Here is a 20,205-nt window from a genome sequence, read left to right as displayed (position 1 = left end):
ACCATTAAGGGAATTAAGGGTTATGGAGAGCAGGCGGGTAAGTGGAACTGAACCCACCATCAGATCAGCCATGATCTTATTGAATGGTGGGGCAGGCTTGAGGGGTTAGATGGCCTACTCCTGCTCCTATTTCTTATGTTCTTATGTTCTTCGAGTGCTGAAGGTTGTGTTCAGTTCCGTGGCTGGTAACATCAATCTTAAAGCTTTCTGGATTCCTGGTCCTGTTCCAACTTGCTCCCAATACAAAGATGGAGCCTGATGGTGTCACAGTTACCTCCAGGTGAAGGAATACATAATGAGAGAGACACAAAGAATTGGTGGCGAGTTAGCAGGTATATTTTATTATTCTGCAGTTTCTTGCCAGACATAGGTTAAATGTACCAAACGCATGGGCATAACATTTTCATACAAACTGTTCTCTAGAAATAGACAGTGTACACAACTTCAAACACTGTCACCCACATCCCCAAGGGCACACCCACATGTCACCATCACAGTCTAGCTTGTTTCCATGAGCACAGCAGTCTATCAACCAATCATCTTCCTCTGAACTGTCAATGCAGGTCAGGGTCGTGCTGAGGTTTGACCAAACATTGACCATCAAGAGAAGGCGAACGGAGGGGTAGACTGTTGATTAAAAAAACCCGTGTTGATGGATTCTTTATGGGGACCTTCTTACTAACACCCAGGTCCTGAGGTAAATCCTGTAGCTCCATGAATTGCTGTACCACAGGCCCAGGGTTGAGACAGCACATGATAACTCGCCCCACTCCAGCAACACCACACTGGCCCATCGGACTGGGGAGCAGACAACGAACTTTGATACAAAATCCTGAACAGGTGCTGAAAACGCGAGTCTCCTGTGACAGGAGACTCAGGTTAACAGGTGAAATGCTCATATTCTGCCCTCGAGGAGCTGCAATAGGCCAGCCTAGGGCTGGAGCACCACGGATGGGGGTGTGCAGACAGACACTATGCCCAACACTGACTCCTTCAACACCCTCCAACAAAAAAAAATACAAAAATACCTCAACATTGAGTTACTAGGGAAACTCTTACAAAAGGAGAAGGAATTGCTAACCATTTTGGCAAATTCAGGCACTTTTCAATCTGTTTGGTGTGCATCTATTTTCTCCCCCCCCCCCCAGGCTGTGCTTTGGTTTTCAAATTAAATTTTGTAGAATTTTTGATAGTTCGGATCCTCAGATGCGCATGAAGATTCCATTGGTTGATCAGCCGCTCAAGGGACGGTAGCGTGGAAAGGGCTGCCTGGCACACTCTCATCTCCCCACTTCACGATCAGTATATAGTCACCCTTCTCCTTCACTGTGTACGTGACATTGTAAACTCTGTTCCCCACATGTTTCACATACACCTCCTCACAGGGAGTCTTCGGACCATGAACACCCACCATCAACATGTTGGTTCCTGGAATAAACAAATCTGGGTTATTTCTGGGTCACAGGCTCAACACCTCACCGTACAAACGACCCCTCTCCTCACCTGGAGGTTCAAGACCTGGTTCTGCAGTATGATCTCCCCAACCCCACTGCTTTGATACACCAGCTCCCCCAAAACCTACCTGCTTTGCTGCAGTCCACCGTGAAGTTGTTCTTCTGCCCAATGAAAGCCTTGGCCAGGCCAGGCCCTCGAGCTAGCACCTTGCTAGCGTCAGATGCAAACTTGGGCATTGCTCCAAACTGGCCAACTGAGGCAGATTTGGTGACTGTTTCAACCAGGACAGTGGATGTTTCGTGTAAACTGTGACCCCCAGAAAGACGGACACCTAGGACAGGAAACACAAGCAACCTGGGGGTTAGTCTGGTAGCCATCTCCCCTGCCCTCAGCACAAACTTTGTCACCCAGTTGCCTCAGAGCACAGCCCTTCCTGCAGCTCTGCAATCTCAGCTCCCAGCACCAGGTCCCCAGCTCCACCTGAAAGCATAGGCCTCAGCCCCAGGGCAAGATTTCCTTCAAACTTGTAAGAGGAGAATCAGGCCCTGGACTTAAGAAAATCTATGAAACCCATGCCCCTGCAGGAGCCATTACCCATGTAAATCCATGCCCCAGAGAGCCATTGCTTGAGAAACGTGTGCCCCAGAGAGCATCAGCTCTCAATGGAACCTGCGCCCTGGTGCCCAAGTGTAGGTGCATGTGCCCCACAGACAGCCAGTGCCCATGGAACCCATGTTCTAGACAGAATGAGTAGCTGTGGACCCCATGCTCCAGAAAGCTACTGCCTGTGGAACCCATGCCCTAGAGAGAAAATGAGAGAGAAAAGAGAGACAGAGACAGACAGAGCCCTTGGAACCCATATGCCAATCCTGCTCACCTGTGATCTTGGCCTTAAATGGACTCCCAACGATATGCTGAGGTCCACCATATTTGATGGAGATCAAGTAGTTTCCAGGTGCCATTGGTGTGTAGGTGACCTTATAACCCTCAGGACAGTCCTGGCAATCCATCTTCACTTTGGAAGGGCCATCAATGGTGACAGAAAGAGCACCAGCCCCAGCATCACACGTATTGACAATAAACTCTGAGGGGACCCCTAGACATAGAGAACAAAGGTGTTACTATGGAAACTCGTTGCCTGTCTACAGCAATAAACCCAGCAATCATAGCTGAACCCCGCTATAAAATATCCAAACCCTCATGTTCTCCAATTAAACATCAGATTCCAGTTATAGGTTATCCTAAGTATGTTATTCTATATACGAATCCTTCCACCCCCAAATCTTTCAATTAGATTATAATCTGTAATTCACTCATGGGTATCCATTAATTAAATATAAACTCTTGCCACATCCCTGGATTTGATTCCAGACTAACGTTGTTGAATATCCTGTGCTTTATATATTCCAGTTGGTATTATCTAAAGAATACACTATATGAGAGTTATATTCAAGGAATTGTACCCGTGACTCCTCCTTCCAATCCTGGGCCATAAGCAGAGACTAGGCCAGGATCACCAGTCTGTCCTGGCTCTCCCACTCGGATCCTGAAGGGGCTGCCTGGGATGTGGCTGGAGTTGAACTTGACATCTATCGAGTGGACTCCGTTTTCACGTGGAATGAAGCGAATTGCAAAGTTATCTATGAATAAAAAAAACATTTTAAAGATAAAAGCAAAATACTATGAGAACAGAAAATGCTCGGCAAAAATGGCATTATCTGCAGAGAGAAAAACAAACCAAAAGGAAACATTAAACTAAAACATTAGTTCAACGACTCCCCGGATGTTACCCGAGCTGTTGAGTAATCCCAGCAATATCCGTAAAGTATTTTGAGAGCTGAGGGTGTGGAGTCAGCTCTTTATGCTGTAAAACAGAATGTTTTAGACTCTGCAATGAGCAGTTCCCACCCCACATCTTCTCTTACACTGCTGTTCTTTTAATTTGTTCCCTGGCCATCATTGATGTTTTTGGACTGCTCTCTGCCTCCAACCACACTATTGGTGCAGCCCACCCACCCAAGTTGACTATCCTTACCATGTGCTTCACCCCATGAGAGGAGAGGAGCATAAAACTACCCCCTACTATTCAGACAGGACTGCTTAGTCCAAGTTAGCTCTAGGCTAAAGTGCTCTCCTCCTCCTCAATGAGAGGCAGGAACAGGACTGGAATTCTAGTCAGTAGTAACTCGAGTGCACTCCAATCAGAACAAAAGAAACTGGAAATAATAAACATGTCCTAAAACAGCAGCAGCAGCAACTGGAAACTCAAAAACCCTTCACCCACACAATGCTTGCTCATCTTCCAACTTTAAACTGGGCCATAAGAAGCAGCTTAAAGTTGAAGATGTCAGAAAGGTACTTACTCCACATACCCATTAATATCCCACCCAGTCTACTGGTACATCTCTTGCACACGCTCCATAGAATCCCTACAGTGCAAGAGGAGGCCATTTGGCCCATTGAGACAACACTAACTCTCCAAAAGAGCATCTTACCCCACACCCTATCCCCATAACCCCGTGCATTGATCATGGCTAATCTCCCTAACCTACACATCTTGGGACACTAAAGGGCAATTTAGCACAGCCAATCCACCTAACCTGCACATCTTTGGAGTGGGGAGGAAACCCAAGCAGACACGGAGAATGTGCAAATTCCACAGAATCGAAATCGGGTCCCTGGCACTGAGGCAGCAATGCTAACCACTGAGCCACCATGCTGCTCCTTCAACAACTCACTTCTGCTGTTTAGTGTTTCATTTGAAATCTGAAGCTACCCGATTGTGTATTTCCAACACTGTCAAACCTCCTATCCTCTCTAAATGGTCGGTAATGTTGATCAGTCATGAGACTTTTTACAGGATCTTCCCAGCACCAGTAGGTGGCACTGAGGATGCAGGGATCAGAAATACATGTCAGAAAAAAAACCCACACAGGCAGAGAAGGGAGAGGAGGAGAGAGAGAGACAGGCAATGAGGGTGGACACACACACAGACAAGAGACACAGATAGAGAGAGGAAGCTTTGGAAAAATCACCACAACAACCAGAGCAAACATTGAAAAAACAAGCTTCAGAAGAAAGTTGGGAGGAGGCGTCCTTGAAGGAGTTAAGTGACCTTGTTTTGTCCTTCGAGAAGTTTCTGAGAGTTATTGGAGACTGCTGGGGTCTGGATCTCATGTTACAGCTTAAGCCCCAGGCAGCAGCTGTGTGTGAGAGCACACAGCGTATGGTGCGGGAATGAGCAGTTATTCTGGGTCAGGTCAATGACACCCCCACAGCCAAGTCTTCCACATCCGTCTAGACCGATTCCCACCTCCCCGTCCCCCTCGCACGTCTGCTCTGTTCCAAGATTCCTTCCCACCAGCACCATTCCTGCAGGAGAATGGAGTTCAGACAACTTTTCCCTAATCCGCTTATTCCCTCATAAGAATTCCACGCTGAGTTTACAGGCCAGTGTCTCATGAGAAGTCAGACAAAATCAAATTCTGCCTGTTCATTACAGCTAATCTAGATCAACTGCACATGGCTGGGTACAGGACAGAAAGAGGTGTCCGATTACAAGAGAGGTGGGGCGAGAAACAGCTTGACTGAAACACAAAACGCGAGGGGTCTTGACAGGGTAGACTTGGAGAGGATGTTTTCTCTGGAGGGAGAATCCAGATCTACTGGGGGTCACTATTGAAAAATAGTCACTATTGAAAAATAGTCACTATTGAAAAATAGTCACTATTGAAAAATAGTCACTATTGAAAAATAGTCACTATTGAAAACAGAGATGAGGTGAAATTCATTCAAAGGGTCTTGAATCTTTGGAAATCTTCCTCAAAGATGGTGGAAACAAAATCAAAGGGGTGATGGGATATCAGGGGTAGGCGGGGTGCAGATTTGAGCTCAATATCAGATCAGCCATAATCTTATTAAATGGCATAGCAGACTAAGAGAGCAATTCAGGGAGTTGGGAAATAGGTTAAAAAGTAGGGTCACTAGGGTGGCCATCTCTGGGCTGCTCCCAATGCCTCGTGCCAGTGAGGCTAAGAATAGGGAGTTGGTACAAATGAATGCCTGGCTAAAGGACTGGTCCAGGAGGGAGGGCTTCATTTTCATAGATCAATGGGAAGTTTTCAGGAGAGGATGGCACCTGTACAAGAGGGAGGGGTCACAACTAAGTTGGAAGGGCACAAATATCCTGGCTGGGAGCTTTGCTAGTGCAGTTCGGGGGGGTTTAAACTAGTATGGCAGGGGGGTGGGGATCAAAATATTAGGTCTACACGTGTGGAGGCTGGGGACGAGCTTGGGGCTGGGACAAGGCTGGCAAAGAAGAAGAGCACTCTGGGGGAGGACGACCTCACTGAGCCTGGAGGTCTGGAGTGCTTATACTTCAATGCAAGGAGCGTAGCAGGTAAGACAGACGAACTTGGGGCCTTAATGCGCACGAGGAATTTGGATGTGGTTGCGGTGACAGAGACTTGGTTGAAAGAGGGACAGGACTGGCAGCTGAATATTCCAGGGTACAAGTGTTTTAGGCGAGACAGAGGAGGGGCCAAAAGAGGTGGGGGAGTAGCGGTATTAGTTGGAGAGCATATTACAGCGGTGCAGAGGGAGGACAATTCAGAGGGGTCGTGTAACGAGTCACTCTGGGTGGAGCTTAGAAACAGGAAAGGAGCAGTCACTATGTTGGGGGTGTACTACAGGCCCCCCAACAGCCCAAGGGAAGTGGAAGAATGGATATGTCAGGAGATACTGGATAGGTGCAGGAAAAATAGGGTTGTTGTAGTGGGAGACTTCAATTTCCCTGGTATAGACTGGAAATCGCTGAGGGCAGGGACTCTGGATGGGGAGGAATTTGTAAAATGTGTACAGGAGGGTTCGTTGGAACAATATGTAGACAGTCCGACTAGAGAGGGGGCTATACTGGACCTGGTACTGGGGAATGAGCCCGGTCAGGTCTTCAAAGTTTTGGTAGGGGAACATGTGGCAAATAGTGACCACAATTCTGTTAGCTTTAGGATAGTGATGGAAAAGGATGAGTGGTGTCCCAAGGGTAAGGTGTTGGATTGGGGGAAGGCTAACTTTAGTGGGATCAGGCAGAAATTGGCAGCTCTTGATTGGGAGAGGCTGTTTGAGGGTAAATCCACATCTGGTATGTGGCAGTCTTTTAAGGAACGGTTGTTAGGGCTACAGGACAAGCATGTGCCTGTAAAAAAGAAGGATAGGAAGGGTAGGATTAGAGAACCGTGGATAACCAGGGAAATTGAGGGACAGGTCAAAAAGAAAAGAGGCGTATGTTAGGTCCAAGCAGCTAAAAACGGAGGGAGCTCTGGAGGAGTACAAAGAAAGTAGGAAAGTACTCAAACGGGGAATTAGAAGAGCAAAAAGGGGTCACGAAATGTTCTTGGCAGACAGGATTAAGGAGAATCCCAAGGCATTTTATTCATACGTTAGGAACAAAAGGGTTGTTAGGGAAAAAATCAGACCTCTCAGGGACAAAAGTGGGGCCTTATGCTTGGAGCCCAAAGAAGTAGGGGAGATCCTAAATGAATACTTTGCGTCGGTATTCACAAAGGAGAGGGATGTGTTGACTGGGAGTGTCTCGGAGGGGAGTGTTGAACCGTTGGAGAAAATCTCCATTACAAAGGAGGAAGTGTTAGGTTTGTTAGAGAATATAAAGACTGACAAATCCCCAGGGCCTGATGGAATCTATCCAAGGCTGCTCAGGGAGACGAGAGGTGAAATCGCTGGGCCTCTGACGCAAATCTTTGTCTCGTCACTGGACGCAGGTGAGGTCCCAGAGGATTGGAGGATAGCTAATGTGGTCCCGTTATTTAAGAAGGGTAGGAAGGATAACCCGGGTAATTATAGGCCGGTGAGCTTGACGTCCGTGGTGGGGAAGTTGTTGGAGAAGATTCTTAGAGATAGGATGTATGCGCATTTAGAAAGGAATAAACTCATTAACGATAGTCAGCATGGTTTTGTTGAGAGGGAGGTCATGCCTCACTAACCTGGTGGTGTTTTTTGAAGAAGTGACCAGAATGGTTGACGAAGGAAGGGCCGTGGATGTTGTCTATATGGACTTTAGTAAAGCATTTGACAAAGTCCCTCATGGTAGGCTAGTGAAAAAGGTTGGATCTCATGGGATAAAGGGGGAGGTGGCTAGATGGGTGGAGAACTGGCTTGGTCATAGAAGACAGAGGGTGGTAGTGGAAGGGTCTTTTTCCGGCTGGAGGCCTGTGACTAGTGGTGTTCCGCAGGGCTCTGTATTGGGACCTCTGCAGTTTGTGATTTATATAAATGATCTGGAAGAAGGAGTAACTGGGGTGATCAGTAAGTTTGCAGACGACACAAAACTGGCAGGACTTGCAGATAGTGAGGAACATTGTCAGAGGCTACAGAAGGATATAGATAGGCTGGAAATTTGGGCAAAGAAATGGCAGATGGAGTTCAATCCTGATAAATGCGAAGTGATGCATTTTGGTGGGAATAATGTAGGGAGGAGCTACACGATAAATGGAAGAACCATAAAGGGTGTAGAGACGCAGAGGGACCTGGGTGTGCAAGTCCACAGATCTTTGAAGGTGACGTCACAGGTGGAGAAGGTGGTGAAGAAGGCATATGGCATGCTTGCCTTTATAGGACGGGGCATAGAGTATAAAAGTAGGGGTCTGATGTTGCAGATGTATAGAACGTTGGTTTGGCCGCATTTGGAATACTGCGTCCAGTTCTGGTCGCCACACTACCAGAAGGACGTGGAGGCTTTGGAGAGAGTACAGAGGAGGTTTACCAGGATGTTGCCTGGTATGGAGGGGCTTGGTTATGAGGAGAGATTGGGGAAACTGGGATTGTTCTCCTTGGAAAGACGGAGGATGAGGGGAGACTTAATAGAGGTGTATAAAATTATGAAAGGCATAGATAGGGTGAACGGTGGGAAGCTTTTCCCCGGGTCGATGGTGACGTTCACGAGGGGTCATAGGTTCAAGGTGAAGGGGGGGGAGGTTTAACACAGATATCAGAAGGACATATTTTACAGAGGGTCGTGGGGGCCTGGAATGTGTTGCCGGGCAAGGTGGTGGAGGCGGACACACTGGGAACGTTTAAGACTTATCTAGACAGCTATATGAACGGAGTGGGAATGGAGGGATACAAAAGAGTGGTCTAGTTTGGACTAGGGAGCGGCGCGGGCTAATTGTTCTTTGTTTCTCGTTTCAAGGCTTCATTCTATGATCATCTTGCTGGTGCCAGTACAGAGCGAGACTGCGGATAGTTGGGAACCTGTCTCGGGGGCAGGGAATTCAGATGGTGTTCGTAAAGCAGAAGTGGAAATGAATAGGGTTGGGAAGCATTTTCTGATCAGGGCCAGTGTGATCTCCTGGACTCGTTTCGATCGCCTCAGGGGGTCGGAGAGGAATTTCCCAGATTTTCTTTTCCCCATATTGGCCCTGGGGTTTTCACTCTGGGTTTTCGCCTCTCCCTGGAGATCACATGGTCTGGAATGGGGGGGTGGGGGTGAGTTAATAGGTTGTGATGAACAAAGCATCGTAGCTGTGAGGGACAGCTCGGTGGATAGGATATTAGTATGTAGATAGGCTGGAAAATTGGGCGGGGATCCTGGATTCAGGATTCAATCCTGGACCGGGGAGCGGCGCAGGCTTGGAGGGCCGAAGGGCCTGTTCCTGTGCTGTATTGTTCTTTGTTCTTAAGGATATAATGGCCTTGGAGGGAAGGTTCACCAGGTTGATACCAGAGATGAGGGGTGTTGATTGTGAGGAGAGACTGAGAAGATTGGGTTTGTACTTGTTGGAATTTCGAAGGCTGAGGGGGGATCTTATAGAGACCTACAAGATAATGAAGGGGCTGGATAGGATAGAGATGGAGAGATTCTTTCCACTTAGAAAGGAAACTAGAACTAGAGGGCACAACCTCAAAATAAAGGGGGGTCAGTTTAGGACAGAGTTGAGGAGGAACTTCTTCTCTCAGAGGGTGGTGAATCTCTGGAATTCTCTGCCCACTGAAGTGGTGAAGGCTACCTCGTTGAATATGTTTAAATCACGGATAGATGGATTCCTGATCGGTAAGGGAATTAGGGGTTATAGGGATCAGGTGGGTAAGTGGAACTGATTCACTTCAGATCAGCCATGATCTTACTGAATGGCGGGGCAGGCTCGAGGGGCTAGATGGCCTACTCCTGCTCCTATTTCTTATGTTCTTAGAGGGGCTGAGTGACATACTCCTTCCTGCTCCTTGTTTGTATGCAGGAGCGATGGAGATAGTCAGCTGGTAGTCGGGACAGAGCCAGAACGACAAGGCGGAGCAGACCAGGCAGAGAGAAAGAGCAAGAAATAGGGAGCAAGAGTTCCGTCCACTGGTCACTCACCAGCATCCACTTCAGACACATAACATTCCTCCACGGATCCAGATGGGGTCCGAACCTTCGCATCGATCATCCCTCTTGCTCCATTCAGCTGAACTGCAAACGAGGCCTGTTGGCTGACCTGTAAGCCCGACTCCTAGACAGATCACAACAGTTGGCAAAAATCTTAAAGTTTTCATACCCACTGCCCAAACGGTCAGCAGCTCACAAATTGGATAAAGGTTAAAGCTCCCTCCCATTCAACACTCAGATTACATAAAGTAAATCTCTCTATTACCATTTCCAATATTAATCATCTCATTCCCTCACAGATCAAAAGGCTCTCAGGAATATCATGGATTGTTGTGTGCTGAGCAGAATGGGTAGCCAGGACTCAAGAAATCAGGAGCAGTCAGGGCCTCAAATACATCCCTTCACTGTTCCTCAGCTTTTGCCAGTGTCACTGCTGGCTCCCAATTCCAGAATCTCCTCACCACATTCTTCTGTTCCCCTCTAACTGGTTCTGATCTTCAGCAGTTGCTCTTCATCCTGCTACACCATCACACCCACCTGCCCCAGCTCGGCTTCCAGCCTTTTAGGACACAGCCTTCCCTGGGTTCTCACCTGGAGACTGGTTACTGTAAGTCTACGGGCAGCATCTGAAGGTGAGGCAATTGGAACAACAAACGGAGAGTCAGGGATGTGTTCGTCGTTGAACTTAATGGACACCTCATAGTCACCTGGAAAAAGAAAGAGGAACTCAATTCAGATCAATGAGCTGTAGGCAGAGAGGAAGGGATCGATATCTGGACTTACCCATCCGCTCCCCTGCAGTATCCCCAACCTCTGCTCTCCCTCCATGTTAAATTGGAGAACTGCAGGAGAGATGAACATGTTCTGACTCATCCCCATCCTACTCCGCCCACCAATCAAATCCCATCCTGGAGACTGGCCCCTCACCCTCCCTCAGGCTTAGGTACATGGGCTGAGAATTGGGAAGTTAGAACAACCGCGTGCATGGATTCACTCGTTCGCCAGTGCACAACTGCAGCTGTACATGAAACAGGCACATTGCAGAGCACCTGGAACACTGAAAATACATCCACTTCATACCCAATGATGGAACGTGTAGGGATTTCCCAGGATTCTTACATTATAGTAAGTCAGTCATGGCAAGGTTAAAGTTTATTTGTGTCACAAGTAGGCTTACATTAACACTGCAATGAAGTGACTGTGAAAATCCCCTAGTCACCACACACCGCCACCTGTTTGGATTCAGAGGGAGAATTTAGCATGGCCAATGCACCAAACCAGCACGTCTTTCAGATGGTGGGAGAAACCCGGAGCAAACCCAGGCAGACACGGGGGTGGGGGAGACCACCCAGACTGACCCAAGCTGGGAATTGAACCTGGGTCCCTGGCACTGAGGCAGCAGTGCTAACACTATTTAATGGTTATATTGGATCACATACTGAACTATATTTTTAATTGTGTTGATACATTTTTTTGTAAAGTACTGAGGCAACTTATTGGGAAATTATGATTTGGACCTTCATTGACCAAGTATTTTTTTTTAAACCCAAAAGATTTTAAAAGGATTCAAATTGTAAAATGCTAAACTTCAGCAAAAATTTAACAGAGTGCTCAAACAGGCAACCTGCTGAGTGAGAAGGAAAAAAGATAACACTGCTGTAAAATTCCAGAGGCCCCAAAAGAGGGTTGAGGAAACAGTGTCAAACCAAGGCAAAACAGCTGAGCAATAAGCCCTACAAAAGATACATGGGGTTACCCAAACTCCCAGATGATTCAGTGTCTGATTTACTGACCAGGTTCTTGTACAATGTAGGAAACGCCACATGACCCATCCTTACGATCCTCAAACGAGATTTCGGCTTTGCTCGGACCTTCCACAGCGATGGAGAGGCCACCGGCTCCAGCCTCACGGGTCCAGATACTGAACTCAGCTGAAGGCAGAAAGAGGGTGGAATGTTAAATTGGAGAACTGCAGGAGAGATGAACATGTTCTGACCCATCCCCACTCTACTCTGCCCACCAATCAAATCCCATCCTGGAGACTGGCCCCTCACCCACCCCAATCTCCAGAAATGTGTCCATCCCCCCCCCTTCCCCAACAAAAAAAAGTGACCATTGGAAACTCACCCGCCACCGCAGCAACTCCCCGCTCCAAACCAGGCCCACCAGCACGGACCTTGTGAGATCCTCCCTCGCCCAGTGGCCCAACCGTGAACTGGAAGGGGCTGCCGGGGACGTGTTGGCCTCGATACTTGACATTGACAGTGTGTGAACCCATCTCCTGTGGTATGAATCGGACGCTGTATGTGCTGTCATCTCCTTCTATAATCTCAGCTTCATCTATCTTCCCAGATGGACTGGTGACCTGTGCAGTCATCTCCTGGGCTCCAACCTCCACTGCCAAAAAAAAAGTATACAATTACAAAGTTAACCACACAGCAAAGCTGCCTCCAAGTACTGGATCACCCCCTTCCCTTTAAATATTTTGCCACTCCCTCTCCAAAGCTCATGAATGAGGGCAGATTATTGATTATAGACAGGTGAGCAAAGTATGGATCATGGGCAGGTACTCTGCAGGATGTTATGTTTCAGAGATCTGTGTTGAAGCCGCAATACTCACTGTATCCTAATGGTTAATTAATTGGTGACAAAAAGATGGTGTCATTGTAAGCAAAGATGGAAATAAAACTTAGAGATATCAATAGATTAAATGAATGGTCAAAACTGTGGCAAATGGATTTCAATTTAAGCAAGTGTGAGGTCATCCACCAAGGATAGACCAGGTTACTTTCTACACAGCGAAAAACCAAAATCAGTGGAAGTCCAAAAAGACTTGGGTCTGTGTACATAGATTATTGAAATGTCATGATCAGAAACAAAAAAAAACAAAAAAGACTTCCCCTGGAATTATGATTAAGGGGTGCTTTGATTGATTTTCAAGCTATCAAAAGGGAACAGCTGGGAGGGATAGGTAGAAAGAAAGTCTAGCTGCTTGGAGAATGAAAGGGAGACAGACACGCACAGAATGTTGGGTCAATTAGTTTCATAAAATATTTGTTAACCAAAGGCAGTTATGTGGAGTCACAGTTTAGCCATAATCTCACTGAATGGAAAAGCAGGTTAAATGGTCTCAGACAAGTCCCTCCCCATTAAATACTGGCCCACTGCCTGTTGGTTTGACAAACCTTCAGCCCGTGGGATGTTGCTGAAGGAGCCCAGGCTGTCACGGCCTAGGAACTCGCCAAACACATTGTGGAAAGGATCCCCTCCGACCTGTGTGGACTCCTCCACTCGGACCTCTCTTTTGGTCTCTCCACCCCGAGTTTTGCTGATCTCTGTCCGCTCGGTGCGTGTATAAGTGTGGCTACTACGCGTAAAGGTCCGAGTCAAACGCTCTTGTGCGGACACCATCTGGAACCAGTTTCCTGGAGAAGGGGGGAGTATAGAAACAATCAGCTTTCAATACCGACTCTCAAAAACAGGGTCTTCCCTTCTCCAATATAAATACATCATTGCATCCTCCAGCTCGATTCCCTGAAGTCTTCTCATCATTGATCTTATTCTCAATTCCCCAAAAATTACTCACTATCTGCAGTGGTTAAAACTGGATATTGTGGTCAGTGATGTGACTCTCCGAATGTGGAGTGCTGATCAGACCCTGCAGTACGCCTCATGCTGAAATGAAAAGTGTCCCATTCATAGCTCATGGACCACACCGAGCAGCTGGAGGAATTATCTACACACGAGAAGCTAGATAAGCACGAGGAAAAACAGCAAAGGATACAGGGGGAGATGAAGAAAGGTGGCGAATGCTTATGCAGAGGATGAATGGCAGTATAGAGCTGTTGGACGGAATGGTCTGTTTGTGCCATGCACTTGATGTAAGAACATGGCCCCATTGTCACCAAGATTCCCACAAATCCCAATAACTGGGAGAACGGACTAGTCCCAGCTCTGTCCATTTCCTGATCTAGGAATTCTCATAATCAAGAACCCAACAGCCCAAACATGGTCTGTTGAAAAACCACCCACCAGTCAGGGACTGCGAGATACTGACTTCCAAAACAGATCCTTAGATATGCTCCTCAAAAACCAGCTAAATTGTAGAGCTGCCACCTGTCACTCAGACTTGAACCTCAATGAGGATTCACTACCCCACTCAGCCACAAACACGCGCAAGAACAGTATTCAGTTACACAAGACAATTGACAAACTGGAGGGTGGGAAGTGATCTGAGCAGTTTCTCATTCCACAATAAAGTCCCCAGACATACCTGGAATCTTTAAGTTGAGGTCACAGGTGCTGCCCACAGTTGCAATGGAAGGAGCCTGGCGTCGCCTGGTGATGCTCTCCTTAATTCTTCCTTCACCAGTTACCTTCACTGTAAAAGGACTTCCTACAACACAACAACAGGATCACAGTGACTGTCAGAGGCATACATCAGTAGAGTCGCCAGATGAGTGATTCACTGTGGGACTCCTGCTACAATCCACATGTTGTTAAAACAGAAACTCTGCACCATCACCTCCTCCACACCCCCCACCACTGTTCAACACTGGTAGTGTGCTGAACTGAGATCTTTAGCCATGTGTCAAGTGCCCTTTACTATGACCCTAATGTCTTTCATTGTGATCCTCAGCCCTGTCCCATGGATTTCATGCACTGCTTGACTGCTGGTCTGTTCTTGTGCAAGCTAGGCCTCGTTTCCCACTCCCTTACCTGGCACATGATGGTCAGCAAATTTAATGTTGATGATGTAGTTGCCCGGTTCAGTTGGACAGTAGGTCACTTTGCATGTTCCATCCTCCTGATCCTCACAATTAATGTCAACTTTGCTGGGACCCTCAATGGACAGACCGAGTCCACCATAGCCTGAGACAAGAGGAGGAAGAATTGAGGGTTGTTAGTATTTGGAATTCTCTTCCCCAGCAAGCAGTGAGACTGAGTTATTGAATATAGTCAAGACGGAGTTAGACAGATAGCTGATTGACAATCAAATTAAAGGATCATGGAAGGCAGACAGGAAAATGGAGTTAAAGCCACAAATCAGATCAGCTATGATCTTGTTGAATGGCAGAACAAGTTCAAGAGGTCGAATGGCTCACTTCTGCTCCTATTTCTTATACAAAAACAAGATGAGCAGCAAAGACTGCCATCCTTGATAATTCAAAAATAATAAATTTACAAACCTTTTCCCATTTCATTATTTAATTGGAATGCAAATGGTTCATATCTGCACATAATGATTCCATTAACAATAAGACTAGCAACTGATCCAAAAATGGAATCTCATCCCACCAACCTTGCCACTAATGACCATTCAAGGGGCAATTTCCCTGCAATGAGTGAAGCCTGGATTGGATACAGGGGTCCGTAGCACCAACACCCCTCCCACCAAATCCACAGAGCTAGGAGCTGTCAACTCATCCTTACTCCTACATTTACTGCCCAGTTTCGAAAGGCTAAATCAATAGCCTTAGTGACAGGCAAACCCAGGGTGTACAAGCACTACCACAATTCAGATTGCCAAATGTCGGTGTCGATGGTCAGTCTTAGGTCTGTATTGACATTGTCCGATGCAATGACTTTACAAAAGCAACAAGGGCCTTACCTGCACCTCTCGTATCCACGATGAATTCAGACACCTCGAATGTTCGACCCTCCACCAGGCCCTTCCCAGAAACCTTCACTTTGCTGGCGTCGCCAATCTCCGAGGCACCTACCATGATCTTGAAGGGGCTGTTTGTAACATGCCGGCTGTTTTTCTTCACACTCACCACATGCTCTCCTACTTCCTTCGGGGTGAACGAAATACCTGTTGACAAGGAGAGTCCAAGCTGAATCATTCTGCAATGGTCAATTGCGCTCATTACTTCACGAGTGTCACAGCACCTTATCAAATAAGACCCTCCTAATATCCAGACACTAATTATGCCCACCTCTCAGTCAGTCCCTAGTCAGTGTGGCCACCCCTCTAGTCTGGTTCTTACCAATATGCCTGTTAGGTAGTCTCTTCAATAGGCAGGGCTCCTCATTACCCGATGGAGCTTTGATGCTGGCATTGAGTAGATTGAGGTCAGTTTCTGTAATCTTCAGTGAGACTTCAGTTGAAGTGCCGACGTTGAGTTGCGACGTTCTCATTGAGTCATCACCTGCACAAAATAGTTTCATTAACAGGGTCAAATTTTCAAAGACACTTGGTGTTCCTGACACATGATCCCAATTTCAATATTTACAATTAACTCTCCTCCCATCAACTGCTCCAGACTGGCCATTGTTCTGGCTGAAGGGCAAGCCCTTCCTTTGTGGATTTGACAATTGGTTGTGCGTCCTGATCAGTCAAAAAGACCCAAATAGACCAAACCAAAATAGTCATATTTTGAACATGGCCACAGATGGCCAAGGCAAGTTAGAATAGCCAGTATTTGATGGAGCCTAATCAACTGACAAGTCAGTCTGAGAGGATGTAGGTCATACAATCATATACTGACACCAGCAGCCATGAGCAAAGATTTGCAGAAGTAGAAACAGGCAACAAATGAGTGCGAGTTACCAGTGATCTTAGCAGTGAAGGGGCTCCCCGCAATATGCTTGTCATCAAATCGAACAATGATGTTGTAATCTCCAGTGGCAGTGGGCAGGTATGACACAGTGCAGGTCCCGTCCTTATTGTCCTTGCATGTGATCTCAGCTTTAGAAGGGCCTTCCACAGCGAGAGAGAGTCCACCTAGAGAAAGATATGCACAGGGAGTTCCAAATGAGAGAGAGAGAGAGAGAGAGAGAGAGAGAGTGTGCAAAGAAGAGGGGGAGATAGAGAAAAGAAAACAATTATTACTTAATTTGCTACAAAAGACCATGGGCAAGAGAATCTTGACATCCCCACTGAAGATTGGCAAAGGTTTTTGACAGGAGCAACAGCAATATGTCGGGTCACAGTAAAACTGAAAGCCAGGACGCACCAAGGCCAAGGCCCATTCCTCCAGTTCTCTGTAGGTCACATTCACCAGTTGCTGCGTTAAGGCCACTATGCTGAGCGGGTGGGCACCATGATCCCTGTCTACTTGGCTGTGCGCTGGAGTACCTGACCACCAAGATCCTCAAGCTGGCCAGCAACACGGCCCAGGACAAGACAACCTGAATCATTCCTTACCATCTGCACCTTGCCACCCACAATGATGAGGAGCTCAACAAGCTGCTGGGAGGGGTCACCCAGGACAGGGACCTGCCCAACATCCAGGCTGTGCTGTTGCCCAAGAAAACCAGGCACCTCTGCAAAGTTTATGCCTGAAGGAGGGGAGATGAGTAAAAGAAAATCTTCCCTCTCCCATTATTCCTCACTGGTCTATACAACTTCTTTCAAGTCACTCCACCCCTCTAACTAACTCGTCCCCTTCTAGTGTCTGCAACCCATCTTCACGGTGTCACCCAACCCATGACAAAGATTGATGGAGTTGCCGATAGTGTCGAGGATACAACAGGATAGATTGGGGACTTGGGCTCAGAAATGGCAGATGGAGTTTAATCCGGACAAATGAATGGTGATGCATTTTGGAGGATCAAATTTAGGTGCGAATTATACTGTAAATGGCAGAACCCTTAGGAACATTAACATAGAGGGATCTGGGCGTGCAGGTCCACAGTTCCCTAAAAGTGGCAATACAGGTGGCCAAAGTGATTAAGGCAGCATATGGCATGCTTGCCTTCATCAGCCGGGACACTGAAGGCAGGAATTGGGAAATCATGTTGCAGCTGTATAAAACCTTGGTTCGGCCGCATTTGGAGTATTGCGTGCAGTTCTGGTCACTACACTACCAGAAGGACATGGAAGCTTTGGAGAAAGTGCAAAGAAGGTTCACCAGAATGTTGCCTGGTCTCGAGGGTGTTGGCTATGAGGAGAGGTTGAATAAACTGGGATTGTTTTCACTGGAAAGAAACAAGCTGAGAGGAGACCTGATAGAGGTGTACAAAATTGAGAGAAACAGACAGGGTGGATAGTCAGAGGTTTTTTCCAAGGGTGGAAGTGTCAATTACAAAGGGGCACAGGTTCAAGGTGAGGGGGAAAGTTTAAGGGAGATGTGCAGGGGAAAGTTTATCCATGCAGAGAGTGATGGGTGCCTGGAACATGCTGCCAGAGGATGTGGAGGAAGCAGACATCTGGATGGGTACATGGGGGGGGGGGGGGTGGGGGGAGGAGAGAAAGAAGGGCAGAAGTGTTTTTTTTAAGTTAGGGCACCATGATCAGCACAGGCACGGAGGGCCAAAGGGCCTGCTCCTGTGCTGTACTTTTTTGTTCATCTCTCCCATTTGCCCCCCCCCCCCCCCCAAACAACTACCATCCCCTCCCAACATCAATCTCCCCCTTTCTTACCCTCCCAGCCATACTTTAAGTTGCCCACCCTTCTAGTCATCCTCTCATACTGCTGCCCTGCTGCAAGCTCCGTTTTTTGCAGCTTCCATGGCTTCACCAATGTGTCACATACCTTCCCCAGCATCTTTGGTGACTATGGTGAATGTTGCAGGTTTGTTCACCATTCCATGGCTTAGACCGGGACCAAATGCAGTCACATGACCACTGTTGATGGCATCCACATAGAATTGCAGTGGGCTACCTGTAGCAGAGGAATAGCCAAATATTAGGGTCAGTGCAGTGTCGTACCTCCCTCAGGGTGCTAAGGGTCACATCTACCCAGTCTTTAAGGTCAGTGTGGGACTAACCCTCCGAGGACTTTACAATCTGGGTTAGCAAAGTGCAGTCAGGGTGAAGGGGCAATGCCATCATTCACTCTTCTCTTTTGAGCAGATTAGAATTGGATGACAAACCCCAAGCCTCCAGAATCTTCTAGAGAAGAAGTGTGTGAGATCAAGCTGAGGTAGTGCATGGCTGTATCCTTTACACAGCTACATAATTCCCCCTTGGGAGGACAAGGCAAGTGTTGACAGAGCTGAGTCAGTCATTTTGGGAAGAAAATCATCTTGACCTTTTGAGGCAGGGACTGATCCCACTGGTAATAGTGGGCCACACTGAGCTGACGAGGTTTCAACAAGCAGGTCAAGTCACACACCTGGGATATGGTTCCCATCATATTTGATATCCATCTCATGCAGTCCCTTCTCAATGGGAGCATATTTCACAGTGATTGTTCCATCCTTGTTGTCAGTAATATTTGGGCGGCCAGTTTTACCAGATGGCATCCGGACTTCACCTGGGATTAAAAGAACATTCCATAATCAAACCAAAGTAATACACAAGAAACTGGCAGCTTTCACACACACTGCCACACAACATTATAGTGTATATTGTAGCACAAGTACACATCAGCACAGGCATGATGAGCCAAGTGGCCTCTTGCTGTGCCATAATCTATGATTCAAGGCACAAGGTACTTTTACTAAATAGAATTTGGTCAAACACTGATCTTTCATCTCTGGGGTCAAATTTAGCCCAAAGGGGAAGAAGGCCTCCTCAATCAGGCACTGGTTGGAAGAGTGGGTCAGACTTCAGGCAGACCTGCATCAGGTGTTAGCCTTGACCAAGTGCTTCTCCTCCAAGACAGAAGATCATGGATTCAAGCCTCACTCCAGAGATTTGAACCCAAAATTGTGTCATTCATTCCAGTGCAGTACTGTCAGATGCATAGTACCACACGATCAGACTGGCAGTACTGATGGGGATGCGGTTTCAGATATGATGCTAAACTGAGCCTCGTCTTCCCTCAGAGAACCTCAGATCCAAAGTCACGTTTGGAAGTGGGAGCATGAGAATTCTGGTGAGGTTGTGAAAAAGTGCCAAATAGATGAATAAATCCAAGCCAGGATGAAGGTCCCAGTGATGGGGAAAGCATGGGGCAATGGGCTAGACTATTGTCCCCAGACTGTTTACCCTCTTGATTTAGGTTGTCTGCTCTGAGAAGTTAGCACTTCCATTCCTGAAGCAGCACCAGTGCATACTGCCACACAACATTGTAATGTGCATCACAGCACTGGCACACTGAGTCAAAGAGCATTGTAAATGGAGTCTCCCACCCCAAACATTGGTTTAAGGAAAGTTTCCAATCTCACCTGTGATTTCTCCCTTCTGGACAGTGAAAGGAATGACCAGGTTGAATGGCCGGAGACCATGATCCAGGACATCAACTGGGACAGCAGACTCCTCGGTGGCCTGTGGAAATAAAGGCAAAACGAACAAAAATCAACATTCAGGGCTTATAGATCAGAGTCAAAGAGGGCAAACAAAAGTTTTATGATAGGCTTTTGACAGGAAATGACAATGTATGAGATGTTGTGGTCTGGGTTTAGTCCTGGACCAGTTCAGAAGAAAGTGAAAATCTGCAAAAGGAAAGATGATCTGCAGCGATCAGAAAAAAAATGAGATG

At 47.1% G+C, this 20,205-nt stretch overlaps 1 protein-coding gene across 3 annotated transcripts in view; it reads right to left on the bottom strand.

The window, feature by feature from the left end:
- Positions 1-314: 314 nt before the first annotated feature.
- flncb (filamin C, gamma b (actin binding protein 280)) overlaps positions 315-20,205 on the bottom strand; it is a 61,566-nt gene continuing 41,675 nt past the window's right edge. For all 3 annotated transcript variants that reach the window (XM_078235702.1, XM_078235703.1, XM_078235704.1), the window contains 17 exons: positions 19,892-19,991; positions 18,895-19,035; positions 18,313-18,441; positions 16,386-16,559; positions 15,823-15,984; positions 15,444-15,647; positions 14,552-14,704; positions 14,106-14,228; positions 13,018-13,257; positions 11,960-12,229; positions 11,626-11,763; positions 10,424-10,539; positions 9,824-9,956; positions 2,919-3,095; positions 2,333-2,551; positions 1,583-1,786; positions 315-1,428 (listed from right to left, as the gene is read on the bottom strand). In XM_078235702.1, coding sequence (XP_078091828.1) covers positions 1,241-1,428; positions 1,583-1,786; positions 2,333-2,551; positions 2,919-3,095; positions 9,824-9,956; positions 10,424-10,539; positions 11,626-11,763; positions 11,960-12,229; positions 13,018-13,257; positions 14,106-14,228; positions 14,552-14,704; positions 15,444-15,647; positions 15,823-15,984; positions 16,386-16,559; positions 18,313-18,441; positions 18,895-19,035; positions 19,892-19,991 — 2,871 coding nt within the window. In that variant the 3' untranslated portion in view covers positions 315-1,240. The remainder of the gene's footprint in view (positions 1,429-1,582; positions 1,787-2,332; positions 2,552-2,918; positions 3,096-9,823; positions 9,957-10,423; positions 10,540-11,625; positions 11,764-11,959; positions 12,230-13,017; positions 13,258-14,105; positions 14,229-14,551; positions 14,705-15,443; positions 15,648-15,822; positions 15,985-16,385; positions 16,560-18,312; positions 18,442-18,894; positions 19,036-19,891; positions 19,992-20,205) is intronic.

This window comes from Mustelus asterias, chromosome 19 (genome assembly GCF_964213995.1).
Source record: "Mustelus asterias chromosome 19, sMusAst1.hap1.1, whole genome shotgun sequence".
NCBI classification, from domain to species: Eukaryota; Metazoa; Chordata; class Chondrichthyes; order Carcharhiniformes; family Triakidae; genus Mustelus; species Mustelus asterias.
Note: the sequence above shows the minus strand (reverse complement) of the source record. Positions and strands in the feature narration are given on the sequence as shown.